The sequence below is a fragment of the Sceloporus undulatus genome, chromosome 1, assembly GCF_019175285.1.
Source record: "Sceloporus undulatus isolate JIND9_A2432 ecotype Alabama chromosome 1, SceUnd_v1.1, whole genome shotgun sequence".
NCBI lineage: Eukaryota > Metazoa > Chordata > Lepidosauria > Squamata > Phrynosomatidae > Sceloporus > Sceloporus undulatus.
In genome coordinates, this window is record NC_056522.1 from 7,038,540 (window position 1) to 7,065,298 (window position 26,759).

The following is a 26,759-nucleotide window of genomic DNA, read 5'->3' on the forward strand; positions in this document are numbered from 1 at the left end:
GCTGCCATGACCTAAAAAGATCAATTATAGCATCAGTAACAATCCCCCTGACCTATGGAGGTGCAATTTGGAATTATGCCCAACTATATGCCACAGAAAACACTGTTAGAATGTTATTTAATCCAGTAACTGGTGATATTTTGCAAACTCCCAGAGGAATTTGGGAGGAGGTTAATCTTCAAGGGTGAATAAATATTAGTTTAATCAGGACAACTGTAGCATTATGAAGAATTAAAATGAAAAACCGCCTACTCAAGCCACAGAATAAATTCATCAGTAAGGCTGACTGAAAAGATTCAGATCTAACAAATGCCAAAGTCTTTATAAAGGTTTTAATTGCGCTTGTTTATGCTACACCTGCAATCTAAAAGCAAGGCTGACATCCATTTTTCATGGCAGTATTTCTAAAACAGAGGAATAAACTTTGATCCCCTCACCTCCACTTAATGTTTATTAACTGCTCTGATAAAGACCATTTAGCGATATTTAGAGTTTCGGTACAGAAAACGGCAAACATTCTCTCCAACATGGTAGCGCACAATTTTCACAGATGCTCCCAGGTTGGCACACTTAAAAACTACAGTAGCTGGTCCTGAATTAGGACTGAGATGCGGTTATCACTTAGTTTGCAATTACCGGATACATTTTGTAGTTGCCGAACACAGTGTGCGACACTCAGTTACAAAGGATGCTACTCAGCCATACAAAGAGATCTGCTCGTATTGACACCTGCCCTTTTTTAAATAAGAAAAGCACTGAGGGTTTCTTCTTCTTCTGCAAGGCTTAAAAAAAAGCACCAAGACATCAAAATACCCCATTAAATACAGGAGATGTAGATGATGCAGACAATAGTGCACATAAAAACAGATTGCCACATTCATGAAAACTTTCTGTCCCAAATACAATCAAAACTCTACTTCTCTCCTTGCAACCCTCCATTTTTTTTCATTTGCTCCAATAATATGCAAACATTTTGGCCACCTCTGGAGACACTTGTGAGGCTGGGAGGGTCTATTCCATATGCCCCTGAGATGCAGGGTCTCTCTATCCAAGACAGTATAGAGTGCACAGGAGTGAGGAGAATTAAGCCAAATACAATCAGAGAAGTCTGACGTTCTAAGAAGGAGGCAAAAGACAATCCAACAAAGCAGAACTTCCTTTGGCAAGCCAAACTGTGGCCTCCTACATTCTTTGGCAAGACGATCCAGCGCTGCTAATTTAAACAAGGGCTTTGTGATCCAGACGTTACTTACTGAGTGGGAATGTAGGGTTATGGGGTTTTTTGAACTACAACTCCCAGAATTTCATAGCCAGCACAGCCATGGGGGAATTTTTTTTTTTGGGGGGGGGGGGCTGTAACTCGAGAGAAGGCTACTAAGTTTGTAGACCCAGTTTAACCATAGCATCATCCCAATGATTGGAAATGGTAGTCCTGTGAAAAATCTAGGTCTCCAGCGCCCTCCCAGAACTCCAGTTCCTGGAATCCTCTGTAGTGCAGAAATCAGAGTAGGGAAAAGTTCTCTTTTTATTTGGACCACAACCAAGATGACTGGTGGCTTCTGGGATTTGCAGTTTTAAAAAGAGGAACTTTTCTAAGATCTGGAAATGCACTTGTTTTAGTTATCCACTCCCAAAATCTTTGGCTTCAAGGAAGCTCCCAAGACCCCTCTCCCAACTGAAATATGCTTGATCAATGTTTCGGCAGGCAACAACTTTCTGAACAATTTCCAAACTATGCAAATAATATGACATAAATAAATATAGCATTGTATTTACAATCTTCTTTAACAAAAACAAAAAAAACCCACACACACTTAAAAAAACATCAAAAGGTTAGTTGTTTTTAATCAGTGCAACCAAGACTGTGAATCTTAAAAGCCGGCCTTCTGAGATTATGAAAAAGTTTTTCAAGACTTAAAAAAAAATCCTGACTAAATAAAAGGAGACTCAATTCATTCTAGAGGCAGATAAACTTGGATGGAAGAAGTCCCTTCATCCAGTACAATGGGAACAAGGCATGTCAGAGGGTAGAGTCTAGAGGAGTAGATGGAGCTAGGTATATGTGAATTTCCTTGCCAGTTTGGCAGCAGAAATGGCTCATTCTCAGCCACAAAGAAAGATCAGGAACAGACACTCTCTTCCTATGTTTCAGATCAGGCAAGGACAGTTTGTAATTTTGGCAAGCTAAGAAAATGTAACCACTCCTCTGTACAAGCTTCACTGCCCCAAAGAGCGCTTGTTGCTTTTTAAAGGGAAAAATACCAATGACAGCTGACTAGCAAGCCAAGGGAATTATTGGTGGACATCCAATGATTGGGTTTGTAGCTTCCAACCTATTTTGCGAAGCTGAACATCAACATCCACCATGGCAGAAAAGTGTCTTACTGGGAACTACTAAGAGTTGCACACAAACAGAATCCCTGAATGTTCCTTAAAGGAGAGGTGGGCACAGCGTGGCCCTTGGGATCCTAAAGTGTTGCCCCTGAGGCCTCCTCTAGAAGACCTCCTACAAAAAAAATATCTTGCACCCTAGATCAGCTACAAATGTTGTTTGCTTCTGGGGGTTTACTTCCTTCACTCACATGAAACCCAAAGAAGGGCTGTAATGCTATTACATCACTTCCAGTGCACTGAAATGTGTTGGGGCAATGCAGTGGGGCAGCACGGGGGGGGGGGGGGGGGGGGAACAGCCCTTGCCCCATCTGAAGATGCCCTGCCTTAAAGTAAGTGCATGCATTCTCCAGTCCCCCAATAGAAATTGGGGCAAGAGAAATGAGCAGAGCAGAGAGAACTGTGAATTTGCTTATCACTGATTTAATAATAATAATATTTAGAGTTAATTCTCCAGTATAACTCCAAGGACAAACTTAACCTATCCAGGAAGCCTGCAATGGCAATATAAAGGACAATAAAGCCTATTTCAAAATATTTTGCCTCTCCAATAAAACACTAGTTTCCCAAGGTGACCCTCCAGTTCCAGCCCATCATCTATCCTATATTGCATCTTCTGATTGGCAGCATGGGACATTCCTTTGTTCAGCAGAACTAAACCTGTTTGCAATTCTGCTTCTGGGAGGGAAGCAAAACTCATCAGTCCAGTTGGGACTGTGCAAAAGGAGAAGCTGCTAGTGGGGAACATTCCTTATCATTTCAGATCAGCAAAAGAAAAATGCAGCCTTTTCAGCATTAGCCTCTCTCTTCAAAAATATTTGGATACTAGAGTGCCAAGCAATCAAACAGATGCTGATTTAAAGCATGAACAGTCAGAGAAACATGGACCACAGCCACCAAAATATGGAGTTGGCAGGAAACCTAGTACAGAACTCAAGTGACTGAGGATGCTATGGGGAAAAAATCAAATCAGGAGAACCATATTCTCCAAAAGGCTTTAACTCACCACAAGGTTTCACAAGAGGCAGCTGTTAACACCAAGCATTATTCATCTGTGAGCAGGTGTGTTTTTGTGTACACCAGAGTTTGGGATAGTCAGGGGATCTGGGCCATATAATTTCCAGGATCCTCCACTGCCAGCATGGCCATTGCTGGTTCGAGGATTCTCAGAACTGCAATTCCATACATTTTCTAAGCAGTGTTGCTTCAGAGATCTCTTAGCTGGCCTTAGTTCTGCAGAATCAAGGGAGATCACTTTCTAGCTTCAACCTATCTCATTTGTGACCTGATCAATTCAAACCTGGGGAACAGCCTGGCTTTTCTGTTTTTACAGCCTGAAGAAGAGAGCAAAAAGATTTTATCAAGGTCCTAAGTGGTCCACGTGTAACTTAATGGACTAGAATTCTTGGCATCCTATGCAGAGCCTCTGATGAAAAGCTTCTAAGCTTGAGAGCTACTGCTGATGGAACAAGTCTATCAACTACAGTGCTGTGTGCACTCCTTGCCAGTCACAGGTAAACCAATATTTCTTGCCTTATTCATAGATCAACACAATTTGTAGGGCACTCTGATTCAGGTGACTGGATCCCATATTACAGCATCAATCACTATAATATGCACACCAGAGTGCCTGGGCACACGGGAGTCTCTGGCTGGTCTGTGAAAGTGAAAGACAATTCAAACATGTTGTGAGCAGTGGATGTAACCCTCTTAACGCTGCACCACTTCTGGCCACTAGGGAGAGGACCACAGCTTTGGATGCTTCCTCCACAGCAGAAACAACTATCTTTCTTCAGGCATATAAGTATGGGTCATGTTCTTCCAACATGTGGTTTGTGGTATGAAGTGGTGCAGACCCTGTAGGACTGCAGCTTTTGCTTTGTTCTGAGCATACTGAGACATGTAAAACAAGACCTCACTATGGGATCAACCCAGAACAGGTAGTGTAGTATGGAGTGTAGTGTAGTCTGGAATTTTGGAGAGACTTTCCCCATCTTTCCTCACTGCAAGCAATGGTGCTAAGGAAGGAGCATGGGCAGATATTGTTTTGGTTTGGGACTGAAAGCTCAAATAAAGCCAAGGTACACTGCCTAATCCTGGAGGGAAGAAAAAGAGGGGCATTTGGAAGAAGTACTGTACCTACATTTCTTCTGCCCACAATAACCTTTTTGGAGGCCATCCAAGATGTGAAAACATGTCGAGTCCAGAATCTCCCAAGTCAAAGCCAAAGCACCCCAATCATAAATGACATGGATGAGGGGGTTCCGTAGTGGTTAAAAGCCACAGTGGTCACAGGAACTGCGCAAACAGTTTATTAGAGATGAGAAATGCTGCCAGAATCAGGCAGGGGCTTGGATTAAATCAAGAGTTTGCTCCTGTAAACAACAACAACAAAAAAGGAAACTGCACACTCCCATCCTATACGGAGGGAGTGGGATTATAGTGCCAAGTGAGGAACAGTGAAGCCAAAAAACAAAACAAAAAAGTTCAACTGAATCGCACCAAAGAGGAGCTTGAGTGCATGCAAGTCTGATGGGTGTTTAGTGCTCAAGGATGGGTACAGATGACTTGCCCAACAAAGACAGAATGACTTGGACCAGGAGCCCTGCAAAGACCTCAGGGACTCTCAGATATCCCATCATCCTGCGTGCTGTCGTCTGTCTCCAGCTCAGCCAGTTGCCGCCTCAGCATGTTGACTTTCACTTGGAGTTCCTTGTTGTACTTTATGATGTTGATCATCTCTTCATAGGATTCGTCCAGAAACTTGGAGGACCGGTTCCAGCGGAGGAAGACTCCTGGGGCAGCAAAAAATACAGTAGGTTAATCCAAACACTGTCTAATACCATCAGACGTTAGGGAGAACAGTGGCTTAATCTGTGCCATGTTTGGAAACCTAATTTTATTTAATTACACCACCCTTTTCAAAACAGGTACACAGCTTGGGTTCAGGCTACCTGAAAAATGGTACCTGCCCAAGACAATATTCCCAGGAAAAGGCCATATCTTGTTCCCACATCATCACAGGAACATTTGATCATGATACCAGAGAGGGCTTTCTTGGTGGCTACTCCCAGATCAGGAAACTCTCTCCCACAGGAACCTAGGCTGGTCCTCTTCTTTGCTCTCTTTCCACTAGCAGACAAAGATTTTTTTTTAATTTAGACAGGTAGTTGCAGAAGGGTCTTTTAATGGGAAGTGCTGTACTTTTATTCTTAGTTATACAGTGGTGCCTCGGGTTACGAAATTAATTCGTTCCGCCATTCCTTTCGTAACCCGAAAATTTCGTAACCCGAAACACTTTTCCGTTAGCACTGGAAAGCCTATAGCTGCACTTTGCAGCATTTGAATTTCGCGCCGAAATGAATTTCGTAACCCGAAAAATATTTCGTAACCCGAAACAGTTTTTGCCAATCCAACTTTTTCGTATCCCGGAAATTTCATAACCCGATCATTTCGTATCCCGAGGCACCACTGTATCTGAAATACTTTATCACATACACATACACCATCCTAAACAGGTCTAAAATACAGTGTAAAGATTAAGTATCCCTTATCCAGAATTCCAAATTTCGAAACATTCTGAAATTTAAAATTGTTCACATGGTCGGCTGAGATAGTAACACTTTAGCTTTCTGATGGATCAGCATACACAAACTTGCTTTATGTACAAAATTAATTAAAATATTCTGCATAAAATTATCTTTTGGCTATGTGTATAAAATGTATATAAAAGAAATGAATTTCATGTTTTGATGTGGGTCCCATGTCAAAGATATTCAAATATTCCAAAATCCAAAACACTTCTGGTCCCAAGATTTCAGACAGCGGAGACTCAACCTATACTGTAATTGTGCGTCACCACACTTCCAATTGTTGTTAAAGAAAAGAAACAATAATGCCTGGGGTACTGGCAAGACTTTGCAGGCCACACTGGTGGCCAATGTGTGCCCCAGAAATTACACTTTCCCCACTACTGTAAAGTGTGTGGACAGGTCTCTTTTCTTTTAGAAAGAGCACACCTGAGATGCACATTTGAGATGGCATTCAAAAATTTGCAGAAATCACTGCTCACTATAGCCACCTTCTGGGGAACAGCAGAGGATCCGAAAAAGTAACATGAAACTGCAGAGATGCCTGGGAGTGAATTTACCTTCCCAGAGCTGCAGACTTTGGGGTGCAACAGAAGGCCAGATGACAAGACTGTTGGCTTCAAAGAGAGGGTTCTTATACCGGTTGAGTTCTTCTGGCCGATTCACCCAGGACCACAGGGACATCGTCTTCTGAGGCAGCTTAAGTTTACACCTGACAGAAAGATCAGCAATGGGCATGAGTGCCTAGGATACAGACAACCAGCTAAATGCTAGAAGTGTAATACCATTAAAGCTTCTATCTTATCTGTATGTTTTGGAAATGTCCCACGATAGACTCATTTCAGGTAGGAGTCATTATACAAATAAATATGGTATCAGATATGTCTTTAATATTCAGCACTGTCCTGAACATGCTCATAAAATCATAGAGTTGGAAGAGACCACCAGTCCAACCACCTGACATGTAGGAACACACAAAGTACCCCTGACAGATGGCCATCTTACTTCTGTTTAAACATCTCCAAAGAAGGAGACTCCATCGCTCTTTGAGGAGTGTGTTCCACTGGCGAACAGCTCTTACTGTCAGAAAGTTCCTCCTAATGTTTAGGTGGAATCGCTTCTCCTATAACTTGCATGCATTGTTCTGGGTCTATTCTCTGGAGCAGCAGAAAATAAGCTTGATCCATCCTCATTATGACACCCCATCAGATATTTAAACAGGGCAAACATACCACTTCTTAACCTTCTCTTCTCCAGACTAAACATTTCCAGCTTTCTAAGTTGTTTCTCATAGGGCATGGTTTCCAAGCACTTTACCATTTTATTCGCCTTCCTCTGGACATGTTCCTTTAAATAATTTAACTGTTTCTTGGAATTTAACTCATAGTCAGCAGCAATGGATTATTTTATTATTTTATTATATTATTATTATTTTACAACCCCTTGACCATCAAAAGATTCAGCATTGAAAGGATAATTCTCTCCCGCTCATGGTTAAATGGGCAGAAGACTTAACAATGCTTGCAATGAAGGGCATACAGATGAAATTTGCAAACGGACTTATATTTAGACATTTGGTCTGCTTCTACTGAAATCTTTGAAAAACTAATGACTTTTCTTCTCTATATATCTGTAATGTTGGAATATTATAATATATAACTAAGATCTTTATTGAATATTCTTGTACTGTACATAATTTTAAAAAAAATGAAACAGACAACCCAGAAGAATCAGCCTCTCTTTTGTCAAGGTTTGTCAAGTAGCACAGTAGTTTTCTCTTTTTCTGAGTATTACCGAAAGCCTTCCTTTTTACTGTCCTATTTCTTTAAAAGTTCTAGCATTACAGAAATCCTGTTTCACTACACAGTTTTACTTCACTGATGCACTACCACTCTAAGGGGGGAAACACATTTCAAAAATATGGAAACACATCTCAAGCTCAGGAAACAATGCCCCCAGTTTTAAAAAAAAATCTCGTAGATTCTGGATCCAAGAAATTGCTATGTCCAGCAACCCCAACAAAACAGCCCCTCCAAAATAACAGAAAGGGGTGCACCAACAGGGAAAAAATGGACAGGGATGTGAGAAGAATGATCAGAACCTGGCAAAAATGAAAGAGTTCTATAGCAAGAGCTCAGGCGTCTCCAGACCAGTCTAGAGATTGCTTCAATTCCAACATCTGTGTCCCTCCCAGATTTCCAAAAAACCCAGAACAAAACACAGACTTACCTTTCATTTTCGTTGTTTCCCAGGAAAGTGCCAAACTGGGAAGCATAGGAATGTTCAAAGAGCATGATGAGGAAGTGATAGTTGAACTCGAAGGAGCAAGGGAACTGGCGGAGGATCTGCCAAACACAGTCCAAGAAGAGGAGGAAGACAGGGGCCTCCCATTTCTGCTTGCTGTTTGAATAGGCTGACTGGGCGCAGCGCTGTTGGAATGGGTGGCCAGCCTGAAGGTGCAAGGCAGAGAACACCTCATAGGACTAAGTTAAGGTGGCATTAACAGCAAATGAAAGGATCAGAAATCTGGGACATGCTAACATAGTCTGATGGAAGAAAAGTAAAATACTGTAGGATAAAGTAAAGTGCATGCCTTCAAGTCCACTTCTGTTGACCCCATGAATTTCATAGGGTCTTCTTAGGCAAGGAATAGTCAGAGTAGTTTTGCCAGTTCCTTCCTTTGAAATATAAGTATTGAATGTGTTATCAGTGTTGGGAGCAGAATCAGTCTCAGCCTCAGGCAAACCAAGGACTTTAGATAACAAGGGAACAAAATAATCTGATTTGAAATGCCTTTCCCTTTTTGGTTCTTATCCCCCCCCCCCCAGTGTCTGAGCATTTCTCATTTTCTAAATCACTTGAGTTTCTCAAGTAGCTTGTACAGAAAGAAAACATCTGAGTCCTGAATAGCATGGGGGTGTTGACTGTGTGGTCCACGCAAAGTGACTCAATCCTCATCAGATGGGTTCTCAGCTACCAAAGATGTTATTGACACTGCAAGCTGTTAAGTCAGCTTGCTACCTATTTTTCTATGTTGGGGAAGACCATGTCTGTGTCTTTTAGAGGCACCATGACTAACAGGAGGAGACTGGTAAATTACTTTAGGTTCCTTTGCCACTATGGAGAAAATCTGCTGAAGTGATGTACCCTCATCAAAGAAGGACATGGGTACAGGAAAAGGTATAGGCACTGCACCAGTCATGGTACTGCCTTGCTCATAATGGCTGGCCTCTGTGGTGCAGGCTTCAAAATGGTCATTGTGAGAGGTTGCAGCACATGCATACACTATTTTGCGCTTCACGCACTACAGAAGAAACTGGGGCTGCGGCCACTGCAACAAGCATGGGTGGAGTTGGAGGGGAAGAAGCTGCCATATCCTCTTTCATAGCCTCCTCTGAATATTTATCGTCAGTAGCCTCCTTGGAAGCTAAATCCTCTATTTCTAATGCAAAAGGATCTTGTAGCATCTTTGACACTAGCTGAAAGAAAAAAGTTGGTAGTATGAGCTTTCATAGACTTGAGCCTACTTCCTCAGATGCATCTTCTCCTATGCATCTGAGGAAGAAGGCTCAAGTCTACAAACGTTTATGCTACCAACATATCTCTTTCAGTTAGTCTCAAAGGTGCTGCAAGATCCCTTTACATACTAATTTTCCAGCCTAACACAGCCTTGTCTTTGAATTCTTACCTCTACTTCTCATTTCTGTAGGACAGAAACTAACTCCAGTGCCTCAGCAGTTGTACAGTCAGAGAGACAAGGAGGACCCACTTCAATACAAAGGCCTATCCAAATGATTTTTTAATTGTTAATTTTAAATTAAGAATCTTTAAATGTGGACTGATGGTTTCAATATATATTTGCCTTATTTGTAGTTTTAAACTGATGTTATGTGTTTTTAACTGATACAGTTTGTTTTTAATTGATGGTGCATTGTTGTTGTTGTTATGTTATTGTTATTAATCTCATTCAACTGCTTTGTTAGTATAGCTGGTTCCGGAGGTGCTGTTATGTGTACATCTTCACAACCCCCAGAGGAGGCAGCATCCTAGACTAAACAGATGTATCTTGGGGCAAAACAGCTTTGAGAAGCGGGTCTTGTTTCAGCACACTTGGTTTCAATTTTCTCTGTTGTGATGGCATATTTGAGAAAGAGACACAAAGGAGAGAGAAAGCGACAGAAGAGCAGAGGGAAACTAGCAAGGAAGGAAACTAACATTGGAAAAGCTAAAGGCTCTTTTAAAAAAATAGTACAGGTTGAGAGTCCCTTATCCAAAATGCTTGGCACCAAAAATGTTTTGGATTTTTTAAAATGTTAGAATACTTGTTATTTGTGTATATGTATATACAAAGTTTGTGTACAAGGAACCATCAGAACACAAAGACATTCCTATCTCAGCCACCTAGGAAAAAGTTTTGGTTTTGGGAGTACAGTCGCCCTTCCGTTTTCGAGAACTTGGAATCCGCGTTCCTTGTCCATTCGCAGGCGGCAAACAGAGGGGGACAAAATGCACCACAATTCAAGCCAGTGCACCGCCATTCAAGCCAGTGGAGCTTGAATATTGGCAATTTTCCATTTTTGAAGGGGGGTCCAGAACAGATGCCTGCAAAAACTGTATTTCAGATTTTGGAATTTGGGATGAGGGAGGCTCAGCCTGTATAAAATAAAAACTTTTAAAAAACAGTGATGGATTGAGGAAGGAGAAAGATGAAAAAAGAGCTCTAGCTTTTCTAAGGTCTGATCTAGTTCCATGTCCTAGAGTGGCTTTTTCATTTTGGCTATGAAATTTGCCACTTGGAAGCTCATGATGGCTGAGGAATTCTTGGAGGTGTAGTTCCCCAAAGAGTAACATTTCCAAACTCTAATCCAGGAGGGCTGTTCTTACAACCTTCTTGGGTTAGCCCTTCCCATTTCCATAAGCCAATCAGTCTTGTCTTTCTGAAATTCTGAAGTCATTTACATGTTTGCTTCTTAGATATGTACTAATGCCCTTTCTGCCATGATTGATTACAAAGTAGCTCTCCACCCCCCACCTATGTGTTTTGAACAGGTCTTTCAATGCCTATTATGTTACTACCTATAATGGAGCTTTTAGCTGACTGTTGTGAGCTGGCAGTTACCTCTGAAAGGAGGGCCAGTGCATGAATGTACCCTGCAGTTTCCAGCCAGCTTTGCAACGTAATGTCACATTACATCATCACCCGAGCGAATGCAGGGAAGGAAAAAAAAGCCAAATCCCAAATTGCAGGGTAGGCTGGAGGGAGATAACTGCAGCATTAAGATCACAAATGGCTAAAAGCAAATCTTACTGTGTGTGTGTGTTGGGGTGGTGGTGGATTTAGGTAGGATTTTTAGGATTTAACAGCAGTGATCAAAATAATTTCATACCCTGTGCCACAAAAATCTGAAGTACAAACATCTTCCTTGCTGGATCAGGACAAAAATCCACCATTTCACCAGATGCCTCTGGGAAGCCCACCAATACCAAGCATGGGGGTTTACTGCTCTTTCCTGTAGTTGCTCCCCAGGAGCTAGTATTCAGTGACTCCTGAACTTGGACGGATCCATTTAGTGATCCTGAGTAACCGACATGGAGTGGCCTTTCCACCACAACTTCGCAGTGAAAGACCTACAGTATTTTTTTTTACTGTGGGCACCTCATTCCACCAGGGAACTACAGAATCATAGAGTTGGAAGAGACCACAAGGGCCATGCTATCCACTTCCAATCTGCCACACAGGAAGACATAATCAAGCACTCCAAACAGATGGCCATCCAGACTTCCAAGGACTCTGGGACAGCATATTTCACTGTCAAATACAGTGGTGCCTCGAGTTACGAAATTAATTCGTTCCGCCATTCCTTTCGTAACCCGAAAATTTCGTAACCCGAAACACTTTTCCGTTAGCACTGGAAAGCCTATAGCTGCACTTTGCAGCATTTGAATTTCGCGCCGAAATGAATTTCGTAACCCGAAAAATATTTCGTAACCCGAAACAGTTTTTGCCAATCCAACTTTTTCGTATCCCGGAAATTTCGTAACCCGATCATTTCGTATCCCGAGGCACCACTGTAGCTCGTACCATCAGGAAGTTCTTCCTAATATTGAGGTGGAATCTCTTTTCCTTTAGTTTGAACCCATTACTCCTTCTCTACAATAATAGAATCAGAGTTGGAAGAGATCACAAGGGCCATCCAGTCCAACCCCGTCATGCAGAACTCACAACCAAAGCACTCCCAACAGATGGCCATCCAGCCTCTGTTTAAAAATTTCCAAAGAAGGAGACTCCACCACTCTCGGAGGGAGCGTCTTCCACTGTCCAACAGCTCTTGCATCCATTGTTCCGTGTTCGAGTCTCTGGAGCAGCAGAAAACAAGCTTGCTCCATCTTCAATGTGACACCCCTTCAAATACTTAAACAGGATTATCATATCATCTCTTAACCATCTCTTTTCCAGGCTAAACATACCCAGCTACCTAAGTCTTTTCTCATAAGGCATGGTTTCCAGACCCTTAACCATTTTGGTGGCCCTCCTTTGGATACGCTCCAATTTGTCAACATCCTTTTTGAATTGTGGTGCCTAGAACTGGACACAGTATTCTAGGTGAGGCCTGACCAAAGCAGAATAGAGTGGCACTATGACCTCCCTTGATCTAGACACTGTATCTCCACAGATGCAGCCTAAAATCGCATTGGCCTTTTTAGCTGCCACATCACACTGTTGACTCACATTCAACCTGTGGTCTACTAGGACTTCTAGATCCCTTTCATATATATTCTTGTTAAGCCAGGTGTCCTCCATCCTATATCTATGCATTTAATTTTTTTTCCTAGCCATGTGCAGTATTTTACATTTCTCCCTGTTGAAGTTCATTTTGTTAGTTTTGCCCCTGCTTTCTAATATATTAAAGTCACTTTGAATTTTGATCATGTCCTCTGGGTTATTAGCTACTCTTCCTAATTTGGTGCCATCTGGAAATTTGATACGCATGCCCTCTATTTCTTCATCCAAGTCATTGATAAAGATGTTGAATAGCACTGGACCCAGGGCAGAACCCCACTGGACACCCCACTGGTCATTTTTCTCCAGGATGAAAAGGAGCCATTGTTGAGCACCCTTTGGGTTCAGCCAGTCAACCAATTACAAATCCACCTAACAGTTGCATTGTCTAGCCCACATTTTACTAGCTTGTTTGCATGAATATCATGGGGGGGGGGAATCTTTGTCAAAGGCCTTACTGAAATCCAGATATGCGATATCTACAGCATTCCCTTTATCTACCAAGCTGGTAATTTTTATCAAAGAAAGAGATCAGATTTGTCTGGCATGACTTGTTTCTCAGAAATCCATGTTGACTTTTTGTGATTATGGAATTACTTTCTAAATGTTCACAGACGCTCTGTATAATGACCTTTTCTAGAAGCTTTCCTGGAATTGATGTCAGACTAACTGGGCAATGATGCTTGGGATCCTCTTTTTCCCCCTTTTTGAAGATGGGGACAACGTTTGCCCTCCTCCAGTCTGCTGGGACTTCTGTTCTCCAGGAGTTCTCAAAAATTATTGCCAATGGCTCTGAAATTAAATTTGCCAATTCTTTTAATACTCTTGGATGTAGGTAATCTGGTCCTGAAGACTTATTTCGTCTAGATTAACCAATCATTCCTGTACAGTGGTGCCTCGGGTTACGAAATTAATTCGTTCTGCCATTCCTTTCGTAACCCGAAAATTTCGTAACCCGAAACACTTTTCCGTTAGCACTGGAAAGCCTATAGCTGCACTTTGCAGCATTTGAATTTCGCGCCGAAATGAATTTCGTAACCCGAAAAATATTTCGTAACCCGAAACAGTTTTTGCCAATCCAACTTTTTCGTATCCCAGAAATTTCGTAACCCGATCATTTCGTATCCCGAGGCACCACTGTACTTCCTCTTTACTTATTCTGTGCTGCATTTCTCCTATTGTGTCTTCTGCTCCATTTTCCTCAGGCTGAGCACCCTTTGTCTTTTCTGGGAAGACTGAGGCAAAGTGAAGCAGCAGAAAACAAATTTGCTCTGTCCTCAATGTGACAGCCCTTCAAAAATTTAAACATGGTTGTCATGTCACACTTTAACCTTCTCTTCTCCAAGCTAAACATAAGAGCTCCCTAAGATGCTTCTCACAGGACATGGTTTCAAGGCCTTTTACTAACTTGGTCTCCCTCCTCTGGACAGGCTCCAGCTAGTCCACATCTCTCTTGAATTCTGGTACCCAGAACTGAACACAATGTTCCAGGTGAGGTCTGATCAAAGCAGAATAGAGCACTACTATTACTTCCCTCAGTCTACTGAGACAAACAAACACATGCACAAGAACATGTAAACACACATACAATATTAGGCTCTAGGACCTGCCATTCTTTACAGGGAGCCTGTATGAGCAGTGTGATATTAGTTCGTGTGCTTGAATATTGCAATATGACTAGTTCCCAAAGTGATGAGACAGTTCTCATGCTAACTCAATGCCATAGAAATGTTTACCTTCCATTTACTAGAAAAGCAATGTTTTGTTAGGTGCGACCAGGCATTGTATTTGGGAAATGTTGGATTTGCAAATCCAAATTTTGGGCACTGCTGACAGATGATAGCAAGTATCAACTTTGAGAATGACTAAGTGAATACACCTCTGATGTTATGAGTGACATTGTTAAGACCCATGATGTTGCTATCATGGTAGATGTGAGGACAGAGTGGTTGCATGCTATGTATCCTGTTTTAAGTAAGTATTTCCTTAAGGGTGTTTTAATATCTGTGGCTGTTATAGTACTATACTCCATCATTGAACATAACAAAAGCTCATGCTGAAAATCTTAAGGGTGCTTCTCGAGTCTTCTGGCCCTATATAGACATCAATTCTCCCTTTTGCATTGTGACAGGCTAACACACTTTGAAAGCTACAGCAATGGAAGACATCAGTTTATAAAGGCAGTGTTTAACTGTGGACCAAAATGATTTGTTATAGCAACAAATTCATAGGCAAATTTCAAAACTGAGAATTTCAAAATTGGGAATGTATCCCTGTTTGAAAATTGTCTAGAAATAATCAACCCACCCTGGATTAAAATGGCCCAGTCATACATGATATCAGGTATCAAGAGGAATGAGATAAACATCTTCCTCTGCTAGAGGGGTGTCTGTTTGTGCATGCATGCATTTGAGTTTGTGTATTTGCCCAACAGCAGCATTACTACACAGATCCTAGCAATCTATTCAAGAACTGTCTAATTTCCATTTCAATTTGAATAGAAAAATTGCTGGCAGAATGTTAATCTCTTTTAGAATCAGTGGTTGGGAATAAACTCAAACCATTACACAGGTTCAGACAAATCTCTTTGGCCAGGTAAACAGACCTGCAGCTCTTACCTGCAGCCATTCTCTCTCAATGAGAGCTTCAAAACCACGAATGGTTCTGCATCTGGGGTCCAGAATAATCTGAGCCAAAGAGGTCACTTGCAGTGTCGAATCAGTGCCTTCCGTCCCATGAACCAAGACCGATGCCCCCTCCCTAGGAAAAGAGAGGTAAACACTAAAGGCAGGGTACAATCACAATGTAAAAGCAGATCTAAAATAGAACAAGCTTGTCGTCCAAACTCCAGCTTCAATTAAGTGCCTTTTTAAAAAAAGTTGTCATATGATGCACAGCTGTACTGATTTAATGTCATAAGATGCAATGTAGTATACTGGGTTTGAGGACTTTCACAAGGGAACAGACAAAGCTTGAAACAGTGACTTTTTAAGATGAAAGCTCCACCATGAAATGCTGGGACCTACAGTCCAAAAATGAAATGTTTACAAACTTTGGTAAATTCATGGAAGAGGAGGAAGACAAGGTCTATCAACAGCTACCAGGCATACTATCCAGATGGAAATTCCAGAGGCAGCATAACCAGAATCCCAGCAACTCTGCAAGTGGGACAAGTCACAAGAAAAAGCTACTGGCCTTCAAGGCTGCTCATTGAAGAAAATAGGATACTAGGCTTGAGGGTCCATTAGTTGATTAGAAGGATCATTATTATTTATCTGTCAGCTGCATTTATATTCTGCTTTCACCCAATTACAAGGAGCTCTCCTCCTCCCCACCTTAACCCCACAACAGTCACCCTTTGACTGAAGTCAGGCAGATGCCGGCTCAAGTCACCCAGTTAGTTTCATGGTTCATCAGGGACTATCACTGATAACTTCCAAGTCTCCACCCAATCCTGAAATCAACACATCACACAGGCTCTTAAGAGTTTCAGGCTTCTGATGCTGCTTTAACTGTCATGGCTCCATCCTATGGAATCCTGGGATTTGTAGTTTGTGGTGGCACCAGCACTCTGACAGAGAAGGCTAAATAACTCAAAAAAACTACAGATCGCAGAATTCCACAGCACCAATCCATGGCAGTTAATGTACTGTCAAACTGCATTAAGTCTGTAGTGCAGATGCAGCCTCAATGCCTGTCCCCCAGATTAATATATAAAATGGCTTTAAAGGGAGATCAAACCAATTTACAGAAGTATCAGTCTATCAATGTCTCCTAAACATGACTGGTCTTGGTCTACTAAACATGACTCCTTCCTAACAGATACCATACCAGTGAATAGCAGCTGCTCAGAACACTACAACAGCTGTTAAGACTTCTTGTTAATTTCCTAGAAGCCTCTGGCTGACCACTGCTGTGGATATGATAGTGAAACAGATGGACCACTGGCCTGATTGAGCAGGTCTCTTCTTAGCATGCTCTTAGTAATTTCCTAATTATGAGAAGCCAAACAATTTGGGGTATATACTTCAGGCAGATGGTACATGAAACAGCCTACACTCCAGATCACTTCAAAAAATCATTCAAGGGACTCTTACCGGTCAATACATTGAGCAGCCAAGCAAGCCGTGGTGAGGATCTCCTTGATATGGGTCAGCCAGTTGGATGCCTCTAATTTGCTCAGCCAACGATCCATATTATGGGATTGGTCATTGCAAGCCTCCACAAGCTTGATAAGGCTCTCTTGAAGAATATTGTACCTGTGGGGAGGAGGGAACACAAAAGACTGTTCCTGGAAAGTCTATTGATGGTAGTATTATTATATTGGAAATGCTTTCTGTTGTTCACACAAATCAGTGGTCAAGCGAATGGACCCATGAATATTAAGCACCAAGGAGCCTTCACTTTGGAAAACTGGCATAGAGTTTAAAATACAGGTATAGCTCAGTTAGCGAAGTGGCTGTGTTTATGAGCTTTACTTCTTCAAGTGAAACTTTGGTAACAGAGGCAGAAATAACATGGAAAGAATAGGGCAAGTTCCTACACTACAAAAAGCTTGAAAATATTTCAGCAGACTTTTTATTTGGAATTAAAGATACCCAAAAATGAGATGAAACAAGCTCAGGCAAGCATTGCATGAGTGAAGAGAAACATTTTGAGTCTTCCAAAGACCAAGGTTTCTTCCAAAACGCATCCAAGGATGTTTCCCCCCCCCCTTTTCTAGGAAGAACTGGGATCCAGAGGGGGATTTGAAGAGTTAGAAGCCCTGAAAACACCTAACTTAATCTCTGTCCTTCCTGGTTATAACACCACTGAAATCATTCACCAACTGCTCTCTCTGAACTGCAAAACTGATAGTAGAAAGAGACTGGAAAAAGAGACCTTACATTTGTAAGTACGTTGTGATCTACACCACCCATTTGTTTGCTACCTCTGCACAACACTATCTTATCTGCACACTGAAAGCGAACAGAAAAGAAAAAGGGCATGTTTGTGTTGCTTTCTGCCCAGACTGGCAGGACAAGAACTAGAGATAAGCACAAGCTGGATAACATGCTGGCACTGGCTAAAAAGAATTATTGGCCATACATGAACCAGAAATGTCAGTTTGAACTGTGAGGTTCCCAAATGGAGCTAGCTTGTAACTGAACCACCAGCATTACTCAGGAAGAAACCCCAACTTGTAACCTGGCCTCCACCCAGGTACACAATGGCTATGGCAGAAGGATTCTGGGAGCTGCAACCCAAATAAGCAACTTCCCCATCCTTTGGTTGCAGTCATATACTGCTTTTCTTTGCTCCCTGGGGACACAACTGGAGTTTTAGTGCTGTTTACTTTTGCAACTATTTACAAATACATGTGTAATACCCAAAAGTAGATCCCAGCAAGCCAGACTGGGAGTTCTCATGGGTTCTCTCCCTGAAAACTCAACAGGTAGATCATAAAAGCTAAAGGGTGCATCAGGAGGAGGAGAGGAAGAAGTGATATGCAGGCATGTTTTGGAAACTGGAAGAATATGCAATCCTTTATTTCTTACATGCACTCTGAGCTTAGTCACAGCATGGGTAGGACTAGAGTAAAAGTCTTCATTTTAAATGGTGAGGTTTGGAGAAAGATCTGCCCCCATACAAACCTGCTAGAACACTAAGATATTCAGGAGAAGTCTTTCTGTTGGCCCCACAACTATCACAGGCTCACTTGGTAAGGACATGAGAGAAAGATCCTTCTCAGTAGCTGCTCTTACCTTCTAGAACGCCTTCTCATGAGAGGCTCCCTCCCACTCTTCTTTTGCCAGCAGGCAAAACCTTTTCTTTTCAAGCAGGCTATTAATATGTAATTGCACCCATGGAGACTTCTTATTGAAGTGTGTACTTTTGTATGTTTTTAATGGTTTTATATTTTAATGTTAGCATGTTTGTAAAAAAATTATATTTGTATCTTTTTGTTTTAGTTGATGTTTATAATTCTGTTTTTAAAGTTGTACTGTTTTGGGGTATCTTTTGTGAGCTGCCTTGGGTCCAGTTTGGGAGAAAGGCATCATATTAAATAAATAAATTTGTCTGATGGAATTAAAGAAATGCGTAGACTGAATTTCAACATGCAAAAGACCCCTTTTGCTGATCTGCAAAGGCATTATAATGTAGCATTCTATAAACTACTGCATTAAGTTGACAGCTGAGTTCACGGTCATGCCACATGTGTGTGAAACTGGATCATCTCAACAACCGCAGATTTTACTTTAAAGTAGCAACATGTCACTTGACTTCAAAGTATCAAAGTAATCATACTGAGCAGAATTTCTAGTGGAGAGAAGGCATGGCATGACAAGGAACAGTATACCATATTTTCCGGCGTATAAGACGACGGGGCGTATAAGGAGACCCCCAATTTTTCCAGTTAAAATTTAGAGTTTGGGATATACTCGCCGTATAAGACTACCCCTCTTCCAACGCACACCAAATAAAAAATTTAAAAATGTAAGATTTGATTTCAATATGGTAATTTTCATTCAAATGCTTATGACATGCAGATACTTAGCAGGAAAACTTGTTGTATACAAAGCCTGGTTAGATTGGTCAGCTCTCCCTGCCTGCCCAGCCCTCCCTGTCTCCAAGACTATCAGAGCAGTAGTGCAAACATGGCTCTTTTTCCATACCTCAGGCGTCCTGGACGCCTGCAGCTTGCTCTGCCCTTCACTTACACCTTTCCGGTGAGACACCCCCTCACCTCGTCATCAGGACCACGTTAAGTCATTTCTTTCCACGAATCCTAGTGAGTGGGTTTTTTTTTACCGTACTTGTACAGCACCGCCCTTGCTGCTTTCATATGGTCACTGCATACGGTGGGGATGCAGCTGTGGCCGTTTTTTAACTCCCCCTACCATATGCGGCGACTGCAGATTCTCCCAGTCTGGCTTGGAAGTTTCAGCACCTGCCCTATAAGACAACACCCGGCGTATAAGACGACCCCTGACTTTTGAGAAGATTTTCCTGGGTTAAAAAGTAGTCTTATATGCCAGAAAATACAGTATACAGTATGTAAGCATAAGCAAATTCATCTATACAATCACAAAACTCAGTTTTTTAAGGGGAAGGGTGGGCAAATTTGGAGGATCAATGGGCCATTTGTGTTTTCCACTAGAATTTGGTGAAGTATCTGTTCTTGTTTTGTGCCTTCAAGTCATTTCCAATTTATGATGACCGTAAGGCAAACTGTTACAACTGCTCCAGACAATACAAGAATGTGGAGGAACCACAATGGACTTTTGCATTTACGATTCTATGGCAGCTGAAATAGTGGCACCGAACAGCCTAGATAAATAGACAGACATTTGTTGTTTGTTGTTGTTGTGTGCCTTCAGGTTATTTCTGACTTATGGCAACCCTAAGGTGAACCTATTATTATTATTATTATTATTATTGTTGTTGTTGTTATTATTATTATTATTATTATTTTGCAAGATTTATTCAGAAGAGGTTTGCTTTCCTCTGAGACTGACAGTGTGCGACTTGCCCAAGGTTAACCAGTGGGTTTCCATGGCTGATCAAGGATTGGAACTCTGGTCTCCAGAGTCATAGTCCAATGCTCAAATCACAACACCAAGCTGACTTCTCTTGGTGGGTCTTATCTGCCCAGTTTTCAAAAAATTACTGGAGGATCAACTATGATTGTTAAAAAGAAAGGCTATTTTCAACAGGCCTGATCTTCAAAGCTTTTTACTCCACAAACCTCCAGTCCCTCAACTCCCTGACCTAAGACTTCACAGGAATAGCCTAGGAATTGTGTAGAGATACCTGACAGCAAATCACATATTATTCCTTGACTCACCTCTCAATGGTCTTGTGAATCCTGCGCCACTGGGGATAATGCACTTCCTGCTCGAAGCCTCCACCTCTAGCACGGGCTTGCTGGGCTACATTCAGGGCCCGTGTGTCGATGATGTAGCCACGCTTGCCCGCCCTCAGCGTGGCATTAATCAGCTTCTCGTCCTCTTTGCAACGCCTCCCATTGGTCCCTGTAAGCGGTTGGCTACTACGCATCATTACCTGGAAGGGCCAAAAGGAATCCGCTTAAGAGCCATAGCCTGGTTGCCTATTCAGTGGTTTTAAGATGTCGGTGACATGAATCAAACCACAGTGCCATCCATCATGCAGCAAAGGTTAAAAACCAGCAAAAACCAGCAAAGGAAAGCGTTTCAGGTAACTTGCTAAGCCACCCATCAGGTATTAGTATGAAAAAGCAGCCTAAATATGAAAGAAGCTTTGAACAGTTGGTTTTCATACTCTGGCTACAATTCTGTGTCTCAGGTTAGAACAACAGGTCTACCTGGTACATCTTTTCAAAGTGAGTAGAGCAGGAGCAATGTGACATATATAATAATGGACCGATGAGAACCTCTGGTGGGTCCGGGAGCCCATTTTCTGCTCTGGGATTGCCCAGGGACCATGTGGATGATCAATGTAATAAAAAAACCACCACCACCCCCAAAAAAACCCCCAGAAGTGGGTGAAATTCAGAAACATAGCTGTGTTAGTCTGGAATATCAGTATGCAAAGGGTCTTGTAGCACCTCTGAAACTAACTGTGTGAAAGAAGTTGTAACATAAGCTGCATCGGAGGAAGTAGACCAAAATTTATGAAAGCTAATGCTACAATTTCTTTTGCTGAATTAATCTCATAGGTGCTACAAGATCCCTGTGAGTACAGAGGTGGGTGAAAGTTGACTTCAGTTTTTTTGTTTGTTTGTTTGTTTGTTTTGGGGGGGGCATGGTATGTTTAATGTTAAACTGTGCAAGTGGGTCCTGCAATCTATTCAAAAGGTGACTGAAAACTTGTGGAGATTTTGAAGAGAGGCAGAAAAGGGGCAATTGGGGAGACTGGCAGAGTCAAGGGCCTTAAAAAAAGTATTGGAAGCCACAGTTTTCTCATCCTTGTAATAATGCAATCATTCAATATTAGGGTATCAGAAGAGAAATTACTATGGATGTCTAAGTTGCAATCCTAGATTTCAAGTCTGAACTGCATCTAGCACATTTTTTTTCATAGAATCATAGAGCTGGCAGACCTCATGGGCCATCCAGTCCAATCCCCTGACATGCAGGAATTCTCATTCAAAGCATCCCCAACAGATGGCCATTCAGCCTCTGTTTAAAGAACTCCGAAGAAGGAGACTCCACCACTTTCCAAAGGAGTGTGTTCCACTGTTGAACAGCTCTTACTGTCAGAAAGTTCTTCCTAATGTTAAGGTGAAATCAAGCATGGTAGAGCAAGCTTGAGCACAAAGATGCCACAATGAGACTTGTACAGCTGTAACATAATTCTTGCTTGAATTCAGTTCCAAGACAACCTCACAAATACCCGCAGAAGGTCAAACATGCATTCTCCCAAAGGACCCCTGCTTGATGCTCTACTGGAACCCACAGAACTCTCTATAGGGATTCACAGAATCGGCAAATGATAAATTTGAAGATGTCCCTTAGGCCACTGAGCCCAACTCCCTATTCCATTGATTGAATTCCATTCAGGAACTCCAGCTACAGCACCCCCAGCAGGTAGCTGTCCAGCCTCTTTTTGAAGATGTCTAGAGAAAGAAACCTCACCACCAATAATTGGTTCCACTTTCAAATAGCGCTTACTGTCAAGAGGTTCTTGGCATTTTAAAGATGCCTTCCCAGTCAAGACTCTTCTAGAGGACTTGCAGTCTTTTAATATTATGACCAGAGGACTAAGAGATGCCTCCTCATGATCTGAATGTGACCTTGATGTGCAATTGTACTACGAAGGCAGAATCTATGCTACTCTTTCTCTTTCAACACTGAAAAAGTAGTGATATTTTAAATGCAAAAAAGGGGGACAGCTGGCTACTCATAAGGATGAGAAGGAGAGATTCTCCACTGGGGGCATCCTACATGTGGAATGCCCTCTCTTTGGAGGTACAATTGATGCTGATGATGGCTTCTTTACAGAGCTGGATTAAAACAAGGCCAAAGAAGCTAGTCCAAATCTGTACAGGTTGTTTAAATGCTTTGATTTAATTTAATTGGTAAATTGTTTAATGTTTTATTAAAATACTTAATTTTAGAGTTGAAACAAAAATCCACCAAACAGTGATACCTTTATTGGCCAACCAAAATGCACAATATACATGTTGCCAGATTTTAAAGCTTCACTGGCTTCTTCATCAGGCAAGGTGTTACAAACCAAACAGGATGGGAAAAAACTGAAGATGTTAGTCAAAGGCCTGCATTTTGCTGTTTCTGTTATTAGTTAAGATGGTATGGGGAGCATCTCTTGCAGGCTGCCCCCCTCCTTCTGGCCACAGAACAGTCTCCCGGAAGAGATCTGTCTTACTACCTCCTTGGAGGCCTTTAAGAGGGCAGTTAAGACAGATCTCTTCTGGCGAGCATACCCACCTGATCTTGTATAAAACACATGGATCCACCTCTATGATCAGGATTGGAATACCTTTTTCCCACTGTCGCTTTTGATACTCTGTGTTTAATTGTTAAATGCTTATGTATTTTATCGCTGTGTTTTGCATCTGTACTTTTATACTAGGATGTAATCCCGCTTCATTCCACCTGGGGGAGAGGGGAAAATACAAATAATTTTTATTATTATTATTTATTATTATGTGGCAATTGGGAAATTTTCAAAGTCCAGGAAATTTAACAACCATTTGTATCTCAACAAAGACTCTTTTTTTGCAGTCCAATAGATCTCTATCTTTATGAGGTCACAGGTCTCTTTGTAGCCAGAGGACAATGGATTTCTCAAGAAGTCTCCATGTTTTTGCATCAGAAATATATTAAATTAGATGGTATTGAGGTAAAACATGCCAATCCAGTTACCTTGCCTGATGAAGAAGCCAGTGAAGCTCTGAAAGCTTGCAACATGTATACTGTGCATTTTGGTTCGTCAATAGAGGTATCACTGTTGGGTGGATTTTTGTTTGAATTGCTAAATGGTCAGTACAGCCACCACTGGATGTTTTCTTAATTTTAGAGTGTTTAACGTTTCCTTGTCATTTTCAATTAAATTGTTCTAAATTGTTTTTATATGCATGCTACTCTAAGATCCTGCAATAAAAGGCATGCCAGCGTGTGTGTGTGTGTGTGTGTGTGTGTGTATTTCCCCCATCGCCATAGGCATGATCACCATGAGCAGCATTTCATTAATATTGCTCTCACATATTTAGGTTTCCAAGTGGGTTTAACCAAGTTCCTCTCCACTTTCCACCCTGAGGCACCTGCCATCTCCAGCCACCCCCCCCCCAAAAAAAAAACCCTTTTTGGTCATGGCACCCAAGAGCTGCAATGCAAAATATGTACGGTTTTAATATCTGGGTTGTGCCTAGGAAACCACCATGTACTTTTCCCAATCCAAGTGCCCAACTTACCATCCCATTTTTCTTGTGGTAATAGCTGAGGACTGGGAAGCGTCCACCATGGCGAAATGTGGCAACTTTCCATAGAGATTCATCATCAATCGACTTAGGGACGGTGACTATGGGTGGGTAAGATGGGCAGACAGAGAAATCTTTGTTGACGTAACTCAACCGCCATTCATTTGTCTAAGGGGGAAAAGACAAGTTGAGGATTATTAACAATAATGGATAATGTTTCCTAGGGAATAGGGGAAGTCTAAAATAATAAATTACTGGAACTTTAATCCATCAACTTTTAGGAGCAGATGTCCCTATGAACACAGGACATTTATGCTGCTAGCAGAAGCCTCTTTTCAACATGGTTTTCTAGACTTTTATGACTTTGAATACATCCATCTACTTGAAGAATAGAGTCATAGAGTTGGAAGTGAACACAAGGTCTCTTCCAAACACCTGCCATATTAGAAAACACAACTAAAGCCTCCCCCCCACCGAGAAATGGCCATCCAAACTCTGTTTAAAGACATCTAAAAAAGGGAGTCTACCATCCTCCAAGGCACTCTTCCATTGTTGAAAGCTCTTATACTCAATACATTCTTCCTAAAATGTAGGTGGAATCTCTTTTCTTGTAACTTGAATTCATTGGTTCATATCCTAGCCTCTGGAGCAGCAGAAAACAAGTTCACTCCAGCCTCTAAATGACATCCTTCAGATACAGGCTAAGCATAGCCTGCCAATATGTGTCCTTCCCCCTCTTTCAACTCTATGGCACAACTTAAGCCACATATACAGTTCTGGAGAGCATACATGGCAGTTTGAGAGTTGGACTATGACTCTGGAGACTAGGATTCAAATTCCTCTCATCAACCATGGAAACTTATTGGGTGACTTTGGGCAAGTCACATTCTCTCAACTTCAGAGAAAGATCAAGCTAACCCCCTCTGAACAAATTTTGCCATGAAAACCCCATGACAGGTTCACCATAAGTCAGAAACATGAAGGCACACAAAAAACAGTAACAATACATTTTAAAAAATTAATTAAAAGCATAAATTCACACACAATGCCCACCTTTATTATGTAGTTGTGCAAAGTAGAAGTGTGGCATACTGAAAATCTCAGCAGTGATGAAACTACTGCCATCTTATAAAAAAAGACTCAAATACGGAGCTCAAAAGGAGGAGGTTTGTGTAGGACTTACGACTGAACTGAGAAGCTCAAATTCGCGCTCCGGCAAGAAGGAATGCCATCCATCTTCCACGACTTCAAACATTGGCCGATAAAAGAAAGGATACATCAGGGTGATGGAATCCAAGGTAGACAGTGCCTACAGGCAGGGGACAGATGTACAGCCAGTGTCACAATTTGCTGAATGTCCCTTCTCTTAAAAAGGAAACCAGTGAACCTCTGGCTCTACTGCCCACTGCTTCATATTGTCACTCCACAGCTCACAATGCTAAAGGTACCTGTCAAGTATTCCACTTCTGAATACTACACTCCCTTGTAACACTGCAGATGCACACAGTGTAACAATGATACCAGCAAGCCAACATGCATTTTAGGTGTATGGGAGAAAGCAGCCACACCTCAGAGCAGCCCAGCTTTAAACTGGAGACTACTGATAAAAGGAGAAGTCACAAAAGAGAGCCAGTGCAGTGTAGTGATTTGAGAACTGAACCAAGGATGCATCTGCATTGCAGAAATAATGTAGTTTGACACCACTTTAACTGTTATGACCCAATCCTATGGAATTCTGGGATTTGTAGTTCTGTGAGATATTTAGCCTTCCCTGACAGAGAGCTCTGGTGCAACAACAAACTACAGATCCCATAACACTGAGCCATGGCAGTTAAAGTGGTGTCAAATCACATTATTTCTGCAGTGCAGATACAACCTCAGACTCCAGGAGATTGGGATTTGAATCCCCGCTCAGCCAAGGAAACAAAAAGGGTGACCTTGGGCAAGTCACTCTCTCCCAGCCTTAGAGAAAAGCAATGCAAACCTTCTCTGAAGCAATCTTGCCAAGAAAACCCTATTAGGGGGTGCCATAAGTCAGCTAGTTTGAAGGCACATAACAGCAAATTACACCACAAATGCTGAGAGATTCCTTTCCTCTCTTCTTGCTGTGCAGCATGGGAGTTTGCTTTGTTAGGCCATCCCCTCTTGCCTAATATGGCTTGTCAGCATCATCATTCTGGAGACTTAAAAACATGCCATAGCAGCACAGCCAATGGCTGTACAATGAGGGAAAGTGACATTTTCAGCATATGAGGCATGATCCCTCCTTCTATAGGGGAACTTATATCTATGCCTAGGGAACAAAATGTGCTCTGCATGTAATTTAAGGCAACACAACTTGCAGTTCAAGGGCCACTTGCAGTCTCCTAAAACCTTAAATATCCTAATAATAATAATAATAATAATAATAACAACAACAATAATAATAATAATTTGTATTTGTATTTTCCCGCCTCTACCTGAGGATTGAGGCGGGATTACATTAACAAATTAACACAGTACAGATATAAAATACAATCAATAAAACACTGACATTATTATTAATTCAATAAAATTGCTAAAACATCTAGAACATCTAAAACATTTAGAAAAC

At 41.6% G+C, this 26,759-nt stretch overlaps 1 protein-coding gene across 4 annotated transcripts in view; it reads right to left on the reverse strand.

Moving 5' to 3' along the window:
• Nucleotides 1-1,344: 1,344 nt before the first annotated feature.
• MTMR9 (myotubularin related protein 9) overlaps nt 1,345-26,759 on the reverse strand; it is a 35,382-nt gene continuing 9,967 nt past the window's right edge. For 3 of the 4 annotated variants that reach the window (XM_042447077.1, XM_042447078.1, XM_042447079.1), the window contains exons 4-11: nt 25,350-25,475; nt 24,161-24,334; nt 20,591-20,808; nt 16,860-17,021; nt 15,381-15,522; nt 8,211-8,431; nt 6,542-6,693; nt 1,345-5,186 (exon numbers count right to left, since the gene is read on the reverse strand). In XM_042447077.1, coding sequence (XP_042303011.1) covers nt 5,008-5,186; nt 6,542-6,693; nt 8,211-8,431; nt 15,381-15,522; nt 16,860-17,021; nt 20,591-20,808; nt 24,161-24,334; nt 25,350-25,475 — 1,374 coding nt within the window. In that variant the 3' untranslated portion in view covers nt 1,345-5,007. Of the gene's footprint in view, nt 5,187-6,541; nt 6,694-8,206; nt 8,432-15,380; nt 15,523-16,859; nt 17,022-20,590; nt 20,809-24,160; nt 24,335-25,349; nt 25,476-26,759 lie in introns of those variants that run through there. The other variant, XM_042447080.1, reaches the window with a different exon arrangement.